Source organism: Martes martes (assembly GCF_963455335.1).
Source record: "Martes martes genome assembly, chromosome: 8".
Classification (NCBI taxonomy): Eukaryota; Metazoa; Chordata; class Mammalia; order Carnivora; family Mustelidae; genus Martes; species Martes martes.
This window is the reverse complement of record NC_137895.1, coordinates 121521587-121542540: the sequence shown is the minus strand read 5'-3', so window position 1 is coordinate 121542540 and position 20954 is coordinate 121521587. Positions and strand designations below refer to the sequence as shown.

At 42.9% G+C, this 20954-nt stretch overlaps 1 protein-coding gene across 3 annotated transcripts in view; it reads right to left on the bottom strand.

Moving 5' to 3' along the window:
• Positions 1 to 20954, bottom strand: part of CACNB2 (calcium voltage-gated channel auxiliary subunit beta 2) — a gene marked incomplete at its 5' end in the record, with an annotated part of 377082 nt that overhangs the window by 23090 nt on the left and 333038 nt on the right. For all 3 annotated transcript variants that reach the window (XM_080810102.1, XM_080810104.1, XM_080810103.1), the window contains 6 exons: positions 2211 to 2269; positions 2738 to 2818; positions 6911 to 7044; positions 12277 to 12353; positions 16292 to 16428; positions 18434 to 18556. In XM_080810102.1, coding sequence (XP_080666228.1) covers positions 2211 to 2269; positions 2738 to 2818; positions 6911 to 7044; positions 12277 to 12353; positions 16292 to 16428; positions 18434 to 18556 — 611 coding nt within the window. The remainder of the gene's footprint in view (positions 1 to 2210; positions 2270 to 2737; positions 2819 to 6910; positions 7045 to 12276; positions 12354 to 16291; positions 16429 to 18433; positions 18557 to 20954) is intronic.

Below are 20954 nucleotides of genomic sequence, written 5' to 3'. Positions count from 1 at the left end.
GAGTGGCTTCCCCATCTCTCCATTTCTTTAGTTGGGCACACATGGGAGACGTTCATTCAGCCTCACACACATATTGTTCCCACTGAGCACAGTTCCAGGCATTGAGAACGCAAGAGTTCACACAGCAGATAGAAAAACAAAAAACAAAAAAACCCACAAAAAAACAAATGCAAAAAAATCTTCCCTCCCGTGGAGTTTACATTCTGACTGTGGGAAAATGACAACAAAGTTCATGAATAAAATATATAAAAGAGTTATGGAAAAAGTCAAGGACGGGAGAGAGAGAATTGTGTGTGTGTGTGTGTGTGTGTAGTGGGTATTTGTGTGCTCCTACACCAAGGACAGTATCTGATGGAAACGTCGTCTTAGCACAGGGAACTGCAGATGCAAAGGCCCTGAGGTGGGCATATACCTGGCTGTCTGGAACACGCATGGAACCACAAGGAAGTCAGTGTGGCAGGAGCAGAATGAGCAAGCAGGAGAGTGAAAGAGATGAAGTCGAAAGTAAGGAGGGGTTGGGGGAGTGTGGATGGTCTGACCGGAGAGGTTCTTAGAGGCCACTGTAGGGACTTCAATCTTTATGCTGAGTAAAAAGAGAAGTCACTGGCTGGATCTGAACAAAGCAGGGATGAGACACACTCACAGTTTAACAGAGTTGTGCAGGCTGCTGAATTGACAAGACAAGACATCAAGGAAGCGAGGATGGAAGCAAAGATACAAGTTACGAGGTTATTCATGAGGTGATCCAGGAAACGGAGCTGGTGTCTTAGGCCAAAAGGATAGCAGAGGATGTGTGAGAAGTTGTTTGGTTCTTGATATATTTTGAAGAAACACACAATGGCAGTTGGATGTGGGATATAAGAGAAAAAGAAGAGTCAAGAATGATTCGGTGATTTGGGGTAGATGGGTCTTGGGTCTGAAAGATGAAGCAGGTGTACATGAGGCATGGGCTACTAGGAGAGGAGCAGGTTCGGAGGGGAGCTGGGAGGTTCCGTCTGAGAAGTCCATTCGACATCTCAGTGGTGATACTGAACAGGCAGTTGGAGGGTCTGGAATTCAGAGGATGGACCCGCGAAGGAATGCTATTTACAAGTCAAACATCAAATGAAATCTCTTACGGAATGAATGCAACCAGAAGAGACAAGACCAAAGGACTTAGCCCTGGGTGCTCCAAGATGTCTAGTCGATGAGGAAGAACCAGCCAAGGAGAAAAAGGAGACAAAGTGAGGTAAGAGAAAAACCAGAAAAGTGTGCTTGCAGAAAGCAAGCGCGTAAAGTAGTTAAAAGAGGAAGAAGCAGTCCAACACGCCAACTAAGAGGAGCACTGAGGCTTCACCCCTGGATTTAGCAACGTGAAGGTCACTGATGATCGGACATGGCTAGTTTTGGTTGAGTGATGGATGCGTTAACTGGAGTACATTTCAGTATGAGAGGAGAACAAGGATGTACTACGTGTTGAAGGAGATTTGCTGTAAAGAAAAGGAGAAAAATGGGCTGGCTGGAGGGGAATATGGTTCAAACTTCCATCGAAGGGAGAAATAACCACATCTTCGATGCTGATGGAGTTTCCATTAGAATGAGAAGCAGTGATAAGAAAGGAAAGGATTCTATAGCTGTGTTGGGGTGGGGAATGGGATCTAGAGCCCAAGTGGGTGGGTTGGCCATTGCTAGGAACACAGTGAAAGGGAAAAAAGCAGGGCACTCAGGCAAACACCCAAGCCAGGCTCAATGTGGTGGGGAGAATTCTTCGAGGTTCTCCTCCATTTGTTTACCTCTATTGTCTGTGAAAGAGGAAGTAAGTTCATTGGGAACAGAGATGAGAAAGAGTTTGGGGGATTGCTGAGAGAGGAGATGGTACAGAAGTCTTGAAGAGTAGAAAAGTGAATAACAGAGAGAGATTGAGTATTGTTGCTGGGCAGCCCTAAGAGCCAGCTAATCATGAATTTAGGGTGAGACAGGTCAACAGGAACGTGGCCAAGTTCAGCTTAGACACAGGTGCAGGAAGAGAGCGCTGGCTTATTCAAGGTTGAGGATATACTGAGCAACCACAACAAATATTTACTGAATCCGACAGAACTGGATGAAACTCACTGCCCATCGCCATACAGACTTCAGAGGGTAGTTTTCTCTTACAATCACATGCCCTGTCCACCCGGGTTTTGCCATCTTCACGGAGAAATCCACAAAATCCAGGATTTGGGAATACTCACCGCCCTTCAAATCTGTGTTTTAAAAAATCAAACAACGCTTTCTGCATCATATCTGTGACCTGCAATTGAGCAAGCAATACATTAAGATACAGCAAAAATATTACTAATTACAACAAAACAGTTTTATCCCCAAGACTGTTTATCCCATTTGGATAGAGCACATGTGAGACTGCCCCACTCTCCCACGGCTGAGTTCTGATACAAGCACAATGAAAAAGGTGAAGTTCCCCACATTTATCCTGATGTTTCAGTGACAGTACACGACGATGACGTCGCAAGTGGTTTCAGGCGCTCACCATTTGATACCGTTTCCCCGGAGGAAACTGAAGCTTAGCTAAAGGTCCCCAGCAACAGCCATCAAAACAAAGCAGAACAAAACAGGAAGCAATATATACCACAGCTTGGAAAATAACACAGGTCTCCCGATGCAAGCTCTTTAAGCTTGAAATTCAAGAGGGAGGCGGAATCACAAAGCAGGTCAGCATGCGCATGTCAAGTGTAGCGCACTCCAGAGGGCAGACACCTACCTCGTACCCCTTCAGAGAAGGGCCCACCAAGACCACTGGTCGCATAGAAGGAACCACGTCATAAGGAGGAGTGTGCTCTGTCTGCAGAGAGAGATGAGAGGAGTTCAGATGCTTACAAGGCAGGGGGACCTGAAATGTTCTAAGTATAAATTATTCTTTCTGAACTGTGTCATAAGAGGCACCAGCATTCCAGAACTTTCCTTTTTTTTTTTTTACTTGCCTCTTTCCTCGATAAACCCAATCAAAGCTTGATGGGCTTATTCTCCTAAAGCTGTCAAGTTCCTGAATTGTCTGTGGTTTTCTTGCTCTCCTCAAGAAAGACTACTGACCTAGCAGGAAGCAGGAAGTGCTGCTTTTTGAACAAACACTAGTTGGGAGGACAGCAGACATGCCTCGTGCAGAGCAGGTGCTTTAGGCTGGATGGGAAGTTAATATTGCTTTTCAAATGCATCTGAGAGTTTCCGGAAGGCTTGAAGGATCAGGCCTAACATGGTTAATTACGGAGAAAAGAAAAGTCTTACTAGCTTTGCATCTTAGATGTTTGTCTTACCTGGATAAAACCTAATTTCAAAACATTATAATGTTCATTACCAAATACTTGAAAATCCCTGCTCTCCTCTGAGAGTTTTAAGTCAACAGGCACGCTTGTTCCACTAAGCAGTAATTAGGGTCACTGTCACGGGTTAGTGACGCAGTTTGGGATTTCCAGTTTCTAGACCTCAGAACTTGAAAACTTAAGTGGTAAGGTTTGTGCGTCTTGGAAGGAAGGCGGTTAACGTGTGATAACGTAGTCAAGCATGCTGCCGGGGCCTCAAAAGCTTCATTATCAACTTGCACATCTAATAGGCTTCTCTAGAGTGGTTTGGGTAATGTCTCTGTTACATAACTAATTCATGCCTTTCTTTCTCTTTTGGAAGAGGAAGGGGAGGAGCTAAATTATGGACCAATTTCTAAAACTTTGCAAAGTTTTCAGCTTTGCTGCTTCACATAAAATGGTCAAAATAAAATTTTTCAAAAAAAAAATCGGGTAACAGCTAATCTGTTTGATAAATTTTTTTTTAAATTTATTTATTTGTTAGAGAGAGAGCGAGCGAGCACAGGCAGACAGAGTGGCAGGCAGAGGCAGAGGGAGAAGCAGGCTCCCCACCAAGCAAGGAGCCCGATGTGGGACTCGATCCCAGGACGCTGGGATCATGACCTGAGCCGAAGGCAGCCGCTTAACCAACTGAGCCACCCAGGCGTCCCTGTTTGATAAATTTAAAACTGGCTATTTCCGGTCAGCAGAAAATGCTACACAGACCCCAAATGACTTTTTTGAATGCAGAAGACAGAGATCAGGCCTTAAACATGGGGGTAAACAAATCACTGTCATCTGAATCTTTCTGCATTAAGGAGTGTCTAAAAAATATATATTTTCAGAATCACAGAGACCAAAAAAAGATTTTTTAAACTATTTTAAGAATTGAAAAACTAATGTGTGAACGTAATTTCTGCACAGCCTGGTGCCCAAGAACATTTTACTGTTGCTTAAAATTGCCCATTACAGGGGTGCCTGGGTGGCTCCATGCTGAGCATCTGACTCTTGGTTTTAGCTCAGGTCATGATCTCAAGGGTCATGAGTTCGAGCCCTGCATGGGGCTCCGTGCTCCATGTAGAGCCGGCTTGAGATTCTCTCTCCCTCTGCCCCCTACTCCCCTGTTGTCCCCTCCCTCTCAAATAAATAAGCAATTTAAAAAAAAACCTGTCCATTACAAGCTTTCTGACTTCAACTGAATTTAACTTGCTTCCAGGGGTTGGGGTGGGGTGGAGAGGTAGAGTTAAAAAGGATTTCGGTTTCAGTAGCTTCCATGTGAGATTTCATCCAGGGTAGCAGACAAATATATTTACAGGGGGCAGAAATAACGCTGTGGCTGTGTGGTCAAATTTTAGTCCTTCAGATTTTACCTCGCGTTCAAAATTAATTTTAATAGACACAAGAAAGGCAAGATACATTTTCAAACAGGGGGAAAAAAACAAGACAAACATAATACAATAATAGCACAAACGCCACAAGCACCACTCTAAAAGCAACCTAAAACATGGAAAACAGTCTCATCCGTGAATCTCAGGTCGTCTCTTTGGTTTTGAGCTCTACATTGAAGTTCACCACATCATCATTAACAGAAGAATGAATACCAGTGCCGAAGGCATCATAAGCATATTCGTCATGACATCGATACCGCCTGGGATCATACTGACAATGTTTAGAAGCCAAGGCCTTATAGCTATTCAGTATAAGAATCCCTTTTCCATTATTGGAATTAGGAATATAAATTGCACAGCTACCAAGAATTTTCATTTCGAGTCTGTAAGTATTACGTGGCCCCATATTTTAGAGGTCTTTGGTTCCTTTGATCTCTGGCTGCCAACTAGAGAAACGTTACCCATGCTGGTCATCAATCAGCTTCTTATTCAATAGGGTAGCTACAGAAATTACCTTATTTGATGGAATATTGGTACTTTATGCCCTACGGATATCGACACCATCATTTTTATCTGCTCTTTCCCGCTAACCTTATTTCGTCCCAATTCTTTAGCTGAAAAATCGTGATAAATATTTTTAAAGGTTGGGAATTTAAGGGTAAGCAAACTTCCAAAAAGGCATCTCGACTGACATGGTTTTAGTTCATGTCACCGCTCTGGAAAATCCAGAGCGTCTGAGTGATACTGATTTTCTAGGCAGCAGCGCTCTGAGCTCAGTCAGTCACTTGGCTGCAGGGTTGAGCTGCGCCGAGAAGACAGGACCAGAGGGAGGGGGGCCCACGGATGCGGGTGTGCACCAAGCTGGGGCTGTCTGTGTTAACACAAAAAAATCCAGGTGTTAATTTTTGGAGGGCCTAGGTCTTGCATTATAAAAGTAACCATCATTTATTAAAAACAAAAACAAAACCAACAAACTTCCCGGTTCAGTCTCTGACACCTCGTGGCTGATTTTAGAGTTCCTCCATGTGGCAAAATGCCTGTGTACAGGGGAAAAGAGCCGAGGATACGGAGTCTGAGGCAGAGGAGGCTTTCCTCCCCACCCGTGTCACGATGTGCCCATGGCTGTGCCGGACACAGCAACGGGAGGAAGGAAGATTCCAAAAGACAGTCCAATTGGCTCTGCAAAGTGGCGTGCAAAAAGGAAGGAATGGACATTGTTTGTGCGGGGGGAGGGTGAGGAATGTCCTTAAAAAATAATGCTTTCAAGCTACAAAATGGGTGAAAGGGAACAGACTAGGTCTGGAGTCCAGAGAGCTCAGGAACACCCTTGGTTTCCAGTCAGGGGACGAGGAGCATCACCGTGTAGCATCGTGGCCGGCCAGCGGCAAAGGCGACCTACGCACGGCCACTGCCCCGTCATCCGACAGGTGAGATCCTGCGACCTGACTGTGACGGAGGAGGCAAGAACATGGGGAGAGTATTTATAGATGACAATAGGAAAAACTCACAGTAAACCGCCAAAACAAGCCTGCAGTTTTCCACTGGTCTTGTTCATCTGCAGATTTTGCACCTAGTGGATTAGAAGTTTAAATACTGACTAAATTAAAAATTGAATACTTTTTTTTTTTTTTTTTTTTTTTAGTACAAGCTATGTATCTGGATATCACAAATCAGATTCTAATAATGGTTTTACTATGCTTCATAGAAGTTAAATTTCTGGAAAAAAAGAAAGAGACAAAGACAGACAGAATAAGCATGCACAATAAAGGTGCATCATGTAAGTCGTCAGTGTGTGACATCTGGGAGATGTTGAACCAAAGTCCCTCGGTGGTAAGATATTATTCCATCAAAAAGGATAAGTACTGTAATAGTGCCTCAACAGGTCAATCGCTGAATTTCGTCCGTTTGAAATGCATGGACTTCATTAGCTGTTTGACAGGTTCTTTTCTGAGGACAGAAAGGACCGTGTTTTACCCAAACTGTGGGGCTTAATGCTAATGATGCCAGTGGCAGGATAAACACACCTTATGTCAACGTCAACTTACCGATTTCTGCTTCTGCTTAGCTACAGCAGCATGGAAAAGAAACAAAGAATAACACAGCATGCACGTTATTGGCTTCTCAAAAGGACGCAGACAGTCGACAGGACTAGAAATGTGACGCAGTGCAGGTGAGCAGGTGGACAGATGGGAGCTTGGAAGTTAATGTTACCTTCTTAAAGAAGGGCATTCTTTTCTCTTTGGAGTGGGGTGACGTTACACTGTTTGCACTGGGCTTAGGGGAGCGATGGTTGGCTTGCATATCATTTCCTTCTGCATCTAAGCCAGTAGCATCTATGTCTATAGCTATATACAGACAAACAATTCAAAAATCATCAGGGAGACAGGAGAGGAAAAACAGGTTATATAAAAAAAAAAAAAGAAAATAAAATGAAAGCAAATAAAACGAACCGTAGTAAAAGATCTATCACGAATGCTCCGCATGGTCAACAAAGTAAAATTCAAAGGGTCAGGCACGTTAGGAAGGCAATGCAATCAAACCTAACAAAACCACAAGAGCCCCTCAAGAGATCTGTTGGCTCGAGCGCGTGAGTTTTACGCTAGATCTCTTGACTGGTATTTTTAGAGCAACACTCTGAATCTGTAGTTCCAAACAGAGCACTGACAGTTCTCCACGTCGACCGTTGACCGTGTGTAAGCATGGCACAGAACATCTGGCTTCACGTCTCACGGTATCTTCAGCTTTTCGATCCTAAGCAACTGCACTGCAAACCGTTATCAGGCTCTGCCTCCAACTCCTTAATTTGCTTGGTTTTGTGTGGAAAAAAATAATAATAAGGGCAAGGTGGAAAGCATCACTAACAGGCATGTGAGGGGAAGTGAGAATAGAAAAATCCCCAGTTCAGGGCTACATGAGGCAAATGGTACAGGGAGGCTTCCGGGATGGGAAGGATTGAAATGATTTCGAGATGCCATGGACCCCCTCCTGCGGGCTATCTGGAAACTAGATAGAAAACACTGGACCCCCCCGATCTCCAAATGAAACGAGTCTAATAAAAATGACATAATAAGGAGACTTCCACTGATCAATACGAAGCCTTATATAAATGCATTAAACCTGAGACAGAGAGTGGGAGGGCACGAAGACCCCAGAGAAAATGGCACACGCCTCCTTGTCTGGAGAACGAGAGGTTTAGGTCTGTGGTTCGACATGCTTTCACTTTTGAAATCTTTTGCCTTGAAAACTGGAGCGCTTAACGATGAACTGTTAAACGCAAAAAAAAAAAAAAAAAAAAAAAAAGAAAAAAAGAAAAAAAGAAAAAAAAAAGCCATAATCTCATTTCCAGGTTTATGAAATGTTTCCACCAGCAATTACTACAGAGTTTTATCTGCTGCAGAATCAGAGTTGGAGAGTATTTTGAAGATCACTTTCAATCCTCTTATTTTTAAGATTGAAATGAGAATTCAAGAGTTTCAGGGACTTATTCTTGGTAAAAACCTCTGCAGAGCCAGGACTCGGAAGCTAGGCTCAGCATCTGCGAGCCCCTGTCCCCGCACCTCGCTGCCCCCGCAGGTGAGTGCTCCCCAATCCAGGCAGCCTTCCGTCCTCAGCCCCTTCCTTCTCCCAGCCAAGGCGGGGGTGGGTGGAGTGGGTGGGGGTGTGTGTGTGTGTCGCGTCCTCACTGCCAGGATTCAGGAAGGAACCGCAGAGTGGAGCTCAGGAGAAAATTACGCTGTGGTTTAGTTGAGGTCACAGAGAAGAAAATCTACTCTAACGCTGTGGTTTAGTTGAGGTCACAGAGAAGAAAATCTACTCTATCTAACAAATACCACAGTACATTCCGATAAGGAATAAGTTACCATCCGGATATAACCATTCGGGGTCACTGAGCAGCTCCCATCCCTGTGCCCCAGAAGGAACATGCCAGGTTCACACGGGTACCCGTTGCTAACTTCTTCGACGGGGAGCAGATCACCTGACAGGCATCACATTATTTTTCAATTTTGAGGTTGTTACGGATATGAGGTGACTCAGCCTTTTGAAAACTAAGATCTCTCGCTTCATTGTTCCTTTGATTCATCTGAGGAGGTCGAAGGTGTGTGATGGAGTGATTCCCTGGCACTGTTTGCACAACATTGCACGTATCGACAACTGCTCACAGAACGAGCACACAGGATTCTCTCTCCAGGGAAAGGCCTCACAGACTGAGTTAATTCCAGCTAGTTAGTTAGACTTACCTAGGAAACAAGTGTTTTGTCTTTGCATCACCCACACAACGTTGGTGTGCTGACAGGTTCAGCACGTAGTGTGTGACCGAAACACTCTAACTTGATGCTGACTTTTATCCAATGCTCTAATGTTCTTCCTACTGAATCCTAACTTAGGAAGCATGTTAGTGTCTTCCTGGCTACGATGGAGAGGATCTGGGTCAGTTTTTCACTCTCTCTGAGGTAGACCTTAACCAACATCAGGTAAGTTTCCCTTCTGGTGTTAACTTCCCCCCTACTTTTCCCTTTCTCGTCTTTTCTTGGGCTTATAAAGGCCACCCTCAAGGGACAGTACATCCTGAGAGCATTTCTGAAACTGAGGATACCTACAAGCCTCTCCCGAGTTGACAGGGCATTGGCAAAGTTCATGAATTAGATTTTACGATTTGGTCCTTCGGTCTGGTGTGCTGTGATGAGTGGGTGGATTTTTAAAAAAATTTTATAGTAAGATTGGAAATCCACAAAAAGCTTAGCTGTAATACTGCCCAGATGTTTGGCGACCCACACATAGCCTCAGAGCCCAAAACAGGTTTGAAATTTACCTATATTTGGACCCAAGGGCTCAAAAATCTCAAATTGAGAACTTTCCAATTTATTAGTTCTGACTTTTGGTTAACTTAAATTTAAAAGCATGTGGGTTCATTCCAAAACACAGAGAATTCTAAAACATTTGGCCACTTTCAAAACACATTAAAGGAATTTACTAAGACAGTTAAGAAGCATGTTCAACTCTTTTCATGGCTCCATAGACTTTATCGGACTCAGATGGTTGCCCCTTTGTGTCTGCAGACCTTGACAAACATTAGTATTTACTTGGGAAAAACTATTTCCATAAATAAGAAAATGGTTTCCTCTATTGGTCCTCAACAGAATGACTGTTCTATGTTTTTTTTGTTTGTTTTGTTTTGGTTTTGGTGGAGAGCCTTGACAACATTTTTTGAAATCTAAGTTGTAACTTCATCTTAGACACTTGGGTCCAGTCGAGGGGGGTGCTGGGGTGACCCGTGAAGGCACACACATGTAGGCATGGGGTACATGTTGTGTAATGGGCGATCACCCCATTACCCAGATGAGAAGTGGAAATTTTTCCTTTTCCAAATCCTTGAGAATCTCCAAGTATATTTCCTTTAGGCCAATGCTCGTATTCTTCAGTTTAGCAGTGGAACAGGTGAATTGTAGGTAAGGCCTCTGGGAGATAACAGGGGAAAGTTAAGGACTGTAGGCCAATCAACACCGATAGGTTAGGCGGTTTACCCTGGAGGTGGGCGGGGGGATCTTCTCTGTAGAAATACTCTAAAGTTTTCCTTTAGAGAAGTTGTGGCATTGATATGAAAATGATAGCAGGTTCCAGATGTGCCGGCTATAAATTCACAGTTGGCAAATGTCTCCAGTCCATTAAGTCACGAGTGTTTTCTGTTCTCGATATTCAGAAAAGTTATTCTCAAGTCCTGTATCTGTATAAAACTTGCATCAAGTTATTGTAGCCAATTAAACTTTAGTTTTAGTAATGGCAAACATCTGTCTACAAAAGCAGAATGTTATTTTACAGACACACTAAGTTACTCTTCAAAACGCATGTGGCCTGTTCTCCTTGTATTTCCAAAACCATTAGAAGGCTATGGGACGGCTGAAGGAAATGGCAGCCTTTTCCCGGTCTACAGGAGTACCACTGAACTCTGCGGCCCGGGCTGTGTTGTATCACCATAGGACATGACATTTCCCCATTTCAGGATCCTGGTGACCGTCCTCTGGAGTCTCTGAGACAGCTTTGAAGATATATACGAACTGTACAACTTTCTACCATCGTCTCTGTAATTTTACATGCTTGAGAAGGAGCGGAGATAAGCTTCCCTGTGCCCTGTGCATTCAGCAAACAGCTCCCCTCCACGGGTGGAGGGAAGACAGAAGCTGCCCACAGTCCCTAAATGGGCTTCAATTTTCGTTTCAAACATACTATTTCACTCGATGCAGGGCAACTCAGAATTACTGCAAGTTGTATGCACATGGTATTTGAAATCAATATGCATCCTGAAATGATTTATTTCTTATTTAAGTGCTCAGATTTTGCACTTAAAAAGTTCTGTCATTTTTATTAAGAAGGCTTTGATTGATCTCTAAAAGCCACCAATGTTCAGGAATAAGGCATGATGAGGAGTCACAGGGGAAGCCTATCCTTAAGACAGGCCAGTTAGAAGGCAAGCACTTCCCTAACTTGTCCACAGATGAACACTCCAGCTTCCTCGAAATCACACAAGGAATCATTTCGCTCAAAATATTCCACTGGTGAGTCCTTGCAATCTTACTCTGACTCAACCGTATCTCTTAGAAAACTGAGATTCTGATGATTATGGGCTTTCTGCAATGCTACCAATTAGTCTCCAATTTATATACAACTCCAGAATGGTGGAGTTGCCAGATTTCACAAAGAAAAATACAGTCAAATTTCAGTTTCAGAGAATTTTTTTTTTAACTAAGTCTTTCTCATACAATACACGAAAAAAATGATTCATTCATCTGAAATTCAACTTTAATCTGGTATCCTTCTCCACTACCTTGGAAAGAAAATAGGAGTCACTCTTGCTACAAGTGCTTCCGTCTCTTTTCAATACTTGTACTCATCTCCTACATCTTCCACAGAGCCTTTGGGGTAACGCTCATGTGCGGTCAATCACTCCAACATCACTTTATTCTCCTTTCTTTGCCGTTCGAAAGCTTTTATCCTTCTTCTGCCTTTACTGAACAGAGGCCAACAACACACGTTGCCCTGTCGCTGAAAGGTGGGCATTTGCCCGTTTGCTGCCCATGATGATGTGCTGGGTACCACGGTGGGGGTGTGTGTGTAGGGATAAAAAATTAAATACATTCGGGGCACCCGGGTGGCTCAGTGGGTTAAAGCCTCTGCTTTCGGCTCAGGTCATGATCCCAGGATCCTGGGATCGAGCCCCACATCAGGTTCTCTGCTCCGTGGAGAGCCTGCTTCCTCCTCTCTCTCCCTGCCTGGCTCTCTTGCCTACTTGTAATCTGTCTGTCAAATAAATAAATAAAATCTTTAAAAAAAAATTAAATACATTCATCACTTTGGTCATCTAAACAACTTACAGTGAACACATGGACATCGTTCCTTTTTTCAAAGCCCTGAAAAAACTTCCCCACATTATTTCTTACTCCATGTAGGCACTCTTATTTCTGATCGCTTTTAACCCTTCTCGGGTTCACAAAGGGATCCTGTATGCAAAGTCACACAATTAGGGGAGATCGAGGAGAGCATGAAATGTGGAGTGCACCGTTCTGCACTCATTGCCTACTTACCGGATGATGGCGGTGTAGATTTTCTGGAACTAGGTACTATGTCACCCAAACTGGATGATGAATTTCCTCCCGATTTACTGGAGTAAAGCAAAAATTTACATTACACCCGACACTTATTTCAGATATTTAAACATTTGTATTGCTCAATAAATATGGTTAGTCATTGTGTTTCTACTGAACTTTAAATCTGTCTTTCCTATAAGGAGGCAAATAGTAATTTCCCAGTGGAGATTCCTGGAGTTCTTGAAACAGCCATGTAATAGTCTTGGTTTCAAATTCCAGGTTTAATTTTAAAAGGCCCTGAGAGAACGGAAGAGAACTAGGGTAATTTCTGCAGCCCTCACATTCTCTGCCAGCATCAGAGACAGAGTGCAGAACTTTCCTTTGCTTCTTCGGCTGGGGACCCCCTGAAGCAGTGCCGAGAACCTCAAGGTTAACACCGAGATTATGGTTTTCTTCTCATTTGGTTTGCTTCTTTGTCTTGGCTTGGTTACTTTTAGCGTATGAAGTCTAAAAGTACTCAAGCTTTCCTGAGCAACCTATAAAAGAAAAACACTGCCCTACGGAACTTGCTAACCTTTGCAAGACATACAGAGGAACAGGACAAACACGGTGCGACAGGATTTAACCCTCTAATAGCAATTAGCCTTCAGAACGTGTCTCACATGTGACTAATATGGAGGCTTCAACCTGGTTCATCGAGGCATGATTTGAAGAGCACGTACTCGGTGAAACCACCAGATTCTATTCTAAAATTCGATAGTGTCTTGGAAACTTTAGACTTACCGGCAGACATTTATGTTTTTTTACCAGCATCCCAGCATGCTAAATATCCTAGTACTAGATGGTCCCCTTCACAGATGAAGATGGAAAGGAGCAGTGGGGGATGGGCAATTTTGGCAAGACAGTCTTACCACCTAACACGTATTATCAGAGCCAACCCTGGGTCTAACTGAAAGAATTTTCTATGGTGTCTATGCACCGAAAGGCAATGTTTAAGTTACATAAATATTAATATGGAAATATAAATTACACTAAACACCAGTAAGCAGGCTGAATTGTATTGCTTCTGCCTGGCCTTTTAAAGCATAAAACAGACCAACGTCACAAACTTAAAGCAGCTAGCAGGAGCCGCTGTATCTTTCTGAGGTTCTTAAGAGATACCCCGGAACATTTAACAAGGATACCAGACAGGACGTAAAATTAATAAAAAGTGGTATTTACAGAAGCAATTTCTGGTCGATTTACAAGAATATACCCATTACACCAGGACCAAAACATTTTCTTTTGGAAGTTTTTTTTTTTGCGTGTTTGGATTTTGTTTTTACTTTTTCTCAAGTCCCAAGTCTAATTTCAATTCAAGCATGGGTCTGTTTTACATTCTCTTTGAATTTTAATAAAAGTCGAAGTATTATTTGGATTGTGTAAAATTTCAACAAACACCGCAAACAGCCAAAATGTTCAAAATGCAAATTTGCCCTTAACTTTTCATTCTAGGCAAATGCCACATTCTCGAGCTCTGTCCCCCATTTACTGCCTTTGATTTCTGCCAATTTTTGTAACTTAAAAATCAGAGTTTTTTTATATACTGCTGAATTCCAGTTATGTCCTCAAAATAAAACTGTATTTCGAAGGTTAGAAAACAAATGTAAAAATCTCTAAAAGCAAGTAAAAATACCTTCACCGACCAAGGCAACCGTTTAGGTAAAAAGGACAAGATACAGGACAAAATAAAATCAAGACAATCAAGAGAAAAGCCATCCAGTTATAGCAAAGGTAACCTAGCTCTCTAGAGTAAGTTATGTTACTTCCCAAATGTAATTTATAGTCTTTTAAGGGGAAAAAAAATGCAATAGCAAAACAGTCTATCTGATAGAGTAAATATCAGATGGCGATATGAGTAATGATCCATTCTGTCCTAGCTATACCAGGCCTTTGCTACGTGATGTGCGCTGGAGCAGGGTAATCTGTCTGAGGTCAGGCTACAGTCAGACTGAGCCAGTTTTCATCCCAATTCTGCTGCTTACCAGTTGTGCAGTCTTGGTCAAGGTCTCTGCCTTCTCTTTGCCTGCTGCCCCGTCTGGGAAGTAGGGGCTCTAATACCTGTTGTTTCTACAAGTTCTTACAAAGCTGAGCCGATGACTCACATCAGCCCAGGGATGACCACATGGGAGGCAGAGGAAACCGTGCTTCCCTAACAATTTTGGCCATAATATCTCCCTTCCTACGCTTTGGGAAGTAGTTCTCCCTTCTTGGTTTGTACATGAATAAGCAGAGAAAGATATACAAGTTTATCTCTGAGAAAACCCATCCGCAATTTTCCATAATACATTCTGCAGAACACTATTCCAAAGACATGAATGAAGGAAGATTTAAGATAATTTTAGTATATACATGAAAAATATCCCCATCCCAGTGCCCAGATTCATAGTATACACTGATATAGTAAAGGCTCAGAAAAGGGGCGCCTAGGTGGCTCAGTCTGTTAAGCGATTGCCTTTGGCTCAGGTCATGATCTTAGGGTTGTGGGATTCAGTCCTGCATCAGGCTCCCTGCTCAGTGGGGAGCCTGCTTCTCCCTTTCCCTCTGCTCCTACTCCCTGCTCCTGCTCTCTCTCTCTCTCTCTCAAATGAGTAAAATCATTAAAAAAAAAAAAAGGCTCAGAAAAATCCTCAAAGTAATTTCCCTATTACCTAGTATTATCCTAAACTTAATTCACCAGGAAAACTCTTGAAAATGCTGAATTATCCTTAACAAATAAAGACAACACGAGCATCCTCTGAGATAACATCAAACCCCAACAACCTATATACCACCAAATTGAAAACAGTAATATCTATATCTCATGAAAATAAAAAATTTTCCACATTATGAGATTTTATTAGCTAGTACTGAGATACCAGTATCCATACAGAGAACAGAAGAAGACCCAATAAAGCCGGAGAACACTGGAAATTGTACGAATAGAATCAGATCTTCAATATCCTACAAGTCAGCTGCTCCTGCTTTGTTGATCTGCATGATCTACTTCTATGGGACTATACACATCTCAGTCTGACAGCTGCCAATAATCTAGGGGTTCATGAGAGCCAAATATGGGGACGAGGTCTCCAGAAAGGGAGGAGCTGCATCTGAACTAAAAGAACCCAACAGTTAACAAAATACTAAAGAAGATGGTTGGTCCAAACCAAAAATGATTTTCTATTTCACTTATTGCTGATGCTTGACCAAAAAAAAAAAAAAAAAATTTCTTGCTAATGCTAAAGTACTACCTTTGAATACAAAGGATTTTGCAGCATTAGAGAAACAAATAAAATCTAAGCTAGAGAAAACAGAACCTAGCGGTTCACATCCCTTCCCCCAGGGAGAAGCAGGCTGTGTTCTCAGACGTGTCTGAGTACAGTTCAATTTCAAAGTCACTCCATGTCTGAGTGAATTCTTCTCAGTCTTCCACGGCTGCTTTTACTGAGGGGCACACAACTTCAAGAACCTTAGGAAGGATTACTCAGCCCCAGTGTATTCATAACTCATTCAATTGCTATCGCCAAAGGCAGTTTTATACCAGGTTTCAACCCTGAAGTGCTTAGGGGTGGGTAGAACTGAAAACTCAGTTTCCCAAGTGAGGATAAAATGCACAGATCACAAGACCTGCTCTTGGCCAGCGACGTCGAAGACCGTCGTGTCTGAAATGCCTCCCCACCCCGCCAGGCAGCTAGCGACACTCGGCTTAGTCACCGAGGCTGCTCAGGCCCAGAATTTTCAGTAAGAGATTAGGACTTGAGAACAACTTCTGCACTGAAGCCCACATTCAATACTTGATGCCTTTATTCTTAATGAGAACAATTAATGTGATTCTTTCCCAAATAGGATGAAAATCAGACGCCAGGATGCCATCACTAAACCATATCGCGAGTCTGCTTTCCAACACGTAATAAATACCGTGGGACACAGACAACACGAAGACACAGTTGACCATGTAATGTAGCCTTTTACACAAACGGCGTTTTCCTCATACCTGGAGTAGAATTTCCCTTGCTTGGCTCTCTGTTCATGCTGCAGCCTCATATTTTCTAGTTTCACTGGGCTTGGGATGAATCCGATTTCACAGCCTTCTTTCACCAATCGCCCTATCCACCAGTCATTGTTAAATTTCTAAACACAAAATCAAATTGGTTTGCCATCAGTGCACAGAAGTTCACACCTTCAGATTGCTTTTCTGTGTTAACTGTTTTTGGTGGGGAGGGTATTATGGCAATTACGGTAAACGACACCTCAACATCACAACTGAAGAAACTCTACGGGTTTCATGGTTGAGCATGGACGAGGGAAGTATTGCCAGTGAGCTCAGCGATCTCGGAAAGCAGGCTGGACCCTTTCTTCTTTTTCCTGCTACTGCTTTGAGACTAGCCTGAATTCCAGCGAGGCTCTTAAAGGATCACCTCCCCTGGTTCCTTCCTACCAGGAGACCATTAGGAACGAGGGAGTGTGACAGACGCCTCTTCCATAATCAGATTACTTAAAAATACTAAGAGTGGTCAAGAAACACTGAAATCTACCTGAAATATCTTGTGTCAGAGCAAAATGCCCCTCTGTGCAAACAGGTTTCTAATTCCCGTGGCACAGGGTTCACAGAGGAATTCTCCACTCATGTGGATGCTGACAATTTCTCTTTTGCCGATAGAATACTTATCCTAAGTCTTTACAACTTGGTCTGACTTCTCTCCGTTGACTGGTAGCTTTCCAGTCTGTTCTTGAACATTTCAAAGACGGGCCACTCTGTTTTTCTTTTCCTTCCATGGTGGAAAAGAGATCTCTCTTTAAGCAGCAGCCATCAGGAGGGGACCACGGATTAACCTAACTTCCTGTTGTAAAGTCTGGTTCCAGGCATGTCATTAATTCTGACAACATTTTCTATCTTTCCTTCCTACTCAGTATTCATCTCTCTTTCCAAAAGTTGATGAAATGGTAGGCTCTATATTCTCTAGGCTTGGTGCCTGGGTGGCTTAGTTGGTTAAGTGTCTGCCTTCTGCTCAGGTCATGATCAAGTTCCCCATCGGACTCCCTGTTCAGGGGGACATCTGCTACTCCCTCTGCCTCTGCCCTTGCTCCCTCCCCCCAACTCCCTGCTCCTGGTCTCTCTAATAAATAAATAAAATCTTAAAAAAATAATAAATTCTCCAGGCTTTTTTCCCCTACATATATAAAAACATATTTGAGTCAAAACTGTACCTTTCTACCTCTTTACCAAACAGTTTTAGAGGATGGCTTTATTTTTTAATAAATTTTTGTTATGTGAGTCTACTCTAGGCTCTTTTAATTGGCAGTCATCATCTCCTTTACTTAGAGCCCGTATCACAGTGAGCCCTGAAATTTACATACGCTCCTCGTGACATATCATCCCTCAGGTGCAAGTTGCTCCAATTCTCATTCCTGCAGGTCCAAGGAAACCTCATACTCACACACCGCGAACATCATTCAGGGGGAATTTCTGCTCTTTTCATACCATGTTCTGCACAGCAGGCATTTGATAAATGTTGATCCAAAATCAACCTTAATTAAGGGTGTATTTTTCCAGTGGATGGATATGAGTCATTGTTTACTGACAGGTGGAGACTTTCTCGGCATGGAGATAAAGGGAGTGTCCTGGTCGCTACTCCTTGCCTTAGTGGCTCCAATGCCTACCATTCTCCCTTCCACTGCAGACACTTACCACCCAAGGAGGGTCCAGGTGTTGTGGTCGGTGTTCAGGCATTGTCAGCAGAGAGGCGAGATCATGAACTCTAGGTATTATTAACCCTCCCCAGATGGTTAAACTTGTGATAGACGTGAGGGGGAAAACGACACACAGCCAAGGTCAAAAATTAAAAAGAAAGAGCACAGGTTATGCATAAAAAAGGATCATTTAGTCTAGTAATTCCCAATTTCTGGGTCACAGAGCCCAGGGGAGCCCTGAAGTTAGTGCAAGACACCTGTGAGTTCTTTCTTCTTTAAAAAGGTTACATTTATATTAGAAAAGGTTAAGCAGTATTGTATCCGCGGGTGTTAAACAAGTCAGGGGTAGGGGGGCACGCCATGCTATGTCACAGCAATAAGAGAGAAGAAACGACATCTCAAGGTGAAAATTTATGCGGGTAGAAATTCAAATCCTTTTCCTTACTTCCTTAACATGCAGAAAATCTTTTGCTTCGAAGGAGATGGCCATGCCTGGCACCGGGACGTCATCTTCATGGAGTGCACTATAGCTGACATTTGTCCGAACAGCAAATGCAACGGGCTTTGTCTAAGAGGGAAAAGAAAGGGAGAAAAAGGTAAAAAAAAAAAATATATATATATATATATATATATAGAGAGAGAGAGAGAGAGAGAGAGGAAATGAAACAACCGAGCTCCTCTTTTTTCTCCCCATGATACCAACCAGCATACACCAAATATCTGCTGGCATAGTTTTCTTTCACCTGTGTCCTTTATCACAAAACAGCACGTTAGTATTCACGGCGCGGGAAATCTTTGCAGTCTGTGCCGCAAACCACCCATCTCTGAACCAGGGAAAGGCCACTGCTCTCTTTGAAGGCATGACAAGTAATGAAGGTGAAGACGAAGTCCAGAAATAGGTGTTTACAACGTAACAGTTTGTAGCCACTGGAAATCAGGAGACACACACAGAAGAATAAAATGCTCCTTCTTCTTTGGGCTTAGTGAAAAAAGACCTAGTAACTGCCACTCCCACCCCCAAACAGCTACTTTAATGAATAATTCATGACATAATTCTAGGAAGTACAGTGTCTGGGGTGAAAAAAGAGCCAGAGAATATGTCTAATTCATGGTTGCAGGGAATTACGAAATCGATGACCTTTAATTTTTTTTTAAAGACTTATTTATTTGAGAGAGAGAGAGAGCGAGCGAGCTGCAGGGAGGGGCACAAGGAGAGGAGAGAGTCTCAAGCAGACTCCACACTGAGTGCAGAGCCTGATGCAGGGCTTGATCTCACAACCCTAAAATCATGACCTGAGCCAAAACCAAGAGTTGGCCACCTAATCAACGGAGCCACCCAGGTGCCCATCAATGACCTTTAATTCTATTAGTCTTCCTCCTTGAGTTCGGTCAGCCATTGAAGATGGTCCCATGAATGAAGCCATCCTTCATTATTTGATGCTTTGCAAATTCACAGGTTAAGTATTTGTCCTCTGTCTAGGCAATTCCTATTTATCTACAAGGTGAAAAAACAGGTAAGCGCAGAAATGGTGAAAAGAGGTGTTTCACTGGCATTGTGTTTCTTTACAGTGTGGACACGTGGACATTTTCCGAGTAGTTTCTCCCTATTGAAGGAGCTCTTCTTTGGCCTGGCTTGTCAGGGTCGGAAAATGGGGATTTGGAATAAGAGCCCCTCTTTATTTCCAAATTTTCCACAGTTAATCGGTTCCATGGGTCTGTTGTCTGGGTTGAGGACCAAGCTAAGAGCCATGAAATCAGATCCATCCACAATATGCAGACTGAGAAAGGCACCACATTCTGGATAAGAGACATGTAGACATAAAGTGGACATAATATAGGAAATCTGATTCTTGGTATCCACTATGATCTTTAATGACAATGGTGTTTTTTTTCTTGAATGGAAATAGGGACTTAAAAAAAAAAAAGATTTTACTGGGGTGCCTGGGTGGCTCAGTGGGTTAAGCCTCTGCCTTCAGCTCAGGTCATGATCTCAGGATCCTGGGATCAAGCCCTGCATCCGGCTCTCTGCTCAGCAGGGAGCCTACTCCCCCACCCCTGCTCTCTCTCTCTGCCTGCCTCTCTGCCTGCTTGTCATCTCTCTCTCTGTCAAATTGAAAAAAAAAATCTTAAAAAAAAAAAAAGATTTTATTGGGGCGCCTGGGTGGCTCAGTGGGGAAAAGCCTCTGCCTTCGGCTCAGGTCATGATTCCAGGATCCTGGGATCGAGCACCGCATCTGGCTCTCTGTTTGGTGGGGAGCCTGCTTCCCTTCCTCTCTCTCTGCCTGCCTCTCTGCCTAGCTGTGCTGTCTGTCAAATAAATGAATAAAATTTAAAAAAAAAAGATTTTATTTATTTATTTGTCAGACAAAGAGGGAGCATGTGCACAAGCAGGGGGAGTGGCAGGCAGAGAGAGAAGCAGGCTCCCTGCTGAGCAAGGAGCCTAATGTGGGACTTGATCCCAGGACCCTAATATCATGACCTGAGCCAAAGGCAGATGTTTAACCAACTGAGCCACCCAGGTGCCCGGAAATAGAGACTTTTAAAAAAGCCCATAATTCTACCACTGAAACACAATCCTTTTTTTAAATTGTTATTTTTTTTAATTTAAATCTAATTAACATAAAGTGTATTATTAGTCTCAGAGGTAGAGTTCAGTGATATTCATCAGTCTTATATAAAACCTAGTGTTCATTACATCACATGCCCTCCTTAAGGTCCATCACCCAGTTAACCCATCTCCCCATCCTCCTTCTATAGCAGTCCTCGGTTTGTTTCCTATGATTTAGAGTCTATTATGGTTTGTCTCCCTCTCTGGTTTCATCTTGTTTTATTTTTCCCTCCATTCCCCTCTGATCCTAGTTTTGTTTCTTAAATTCAACATATAATTATCTTTCTCTGATTGACTTATTTCACTCAATACCCTCCAGTTCCAACCACGTTGTTGCAAATGGCAAGATTTCATTTTT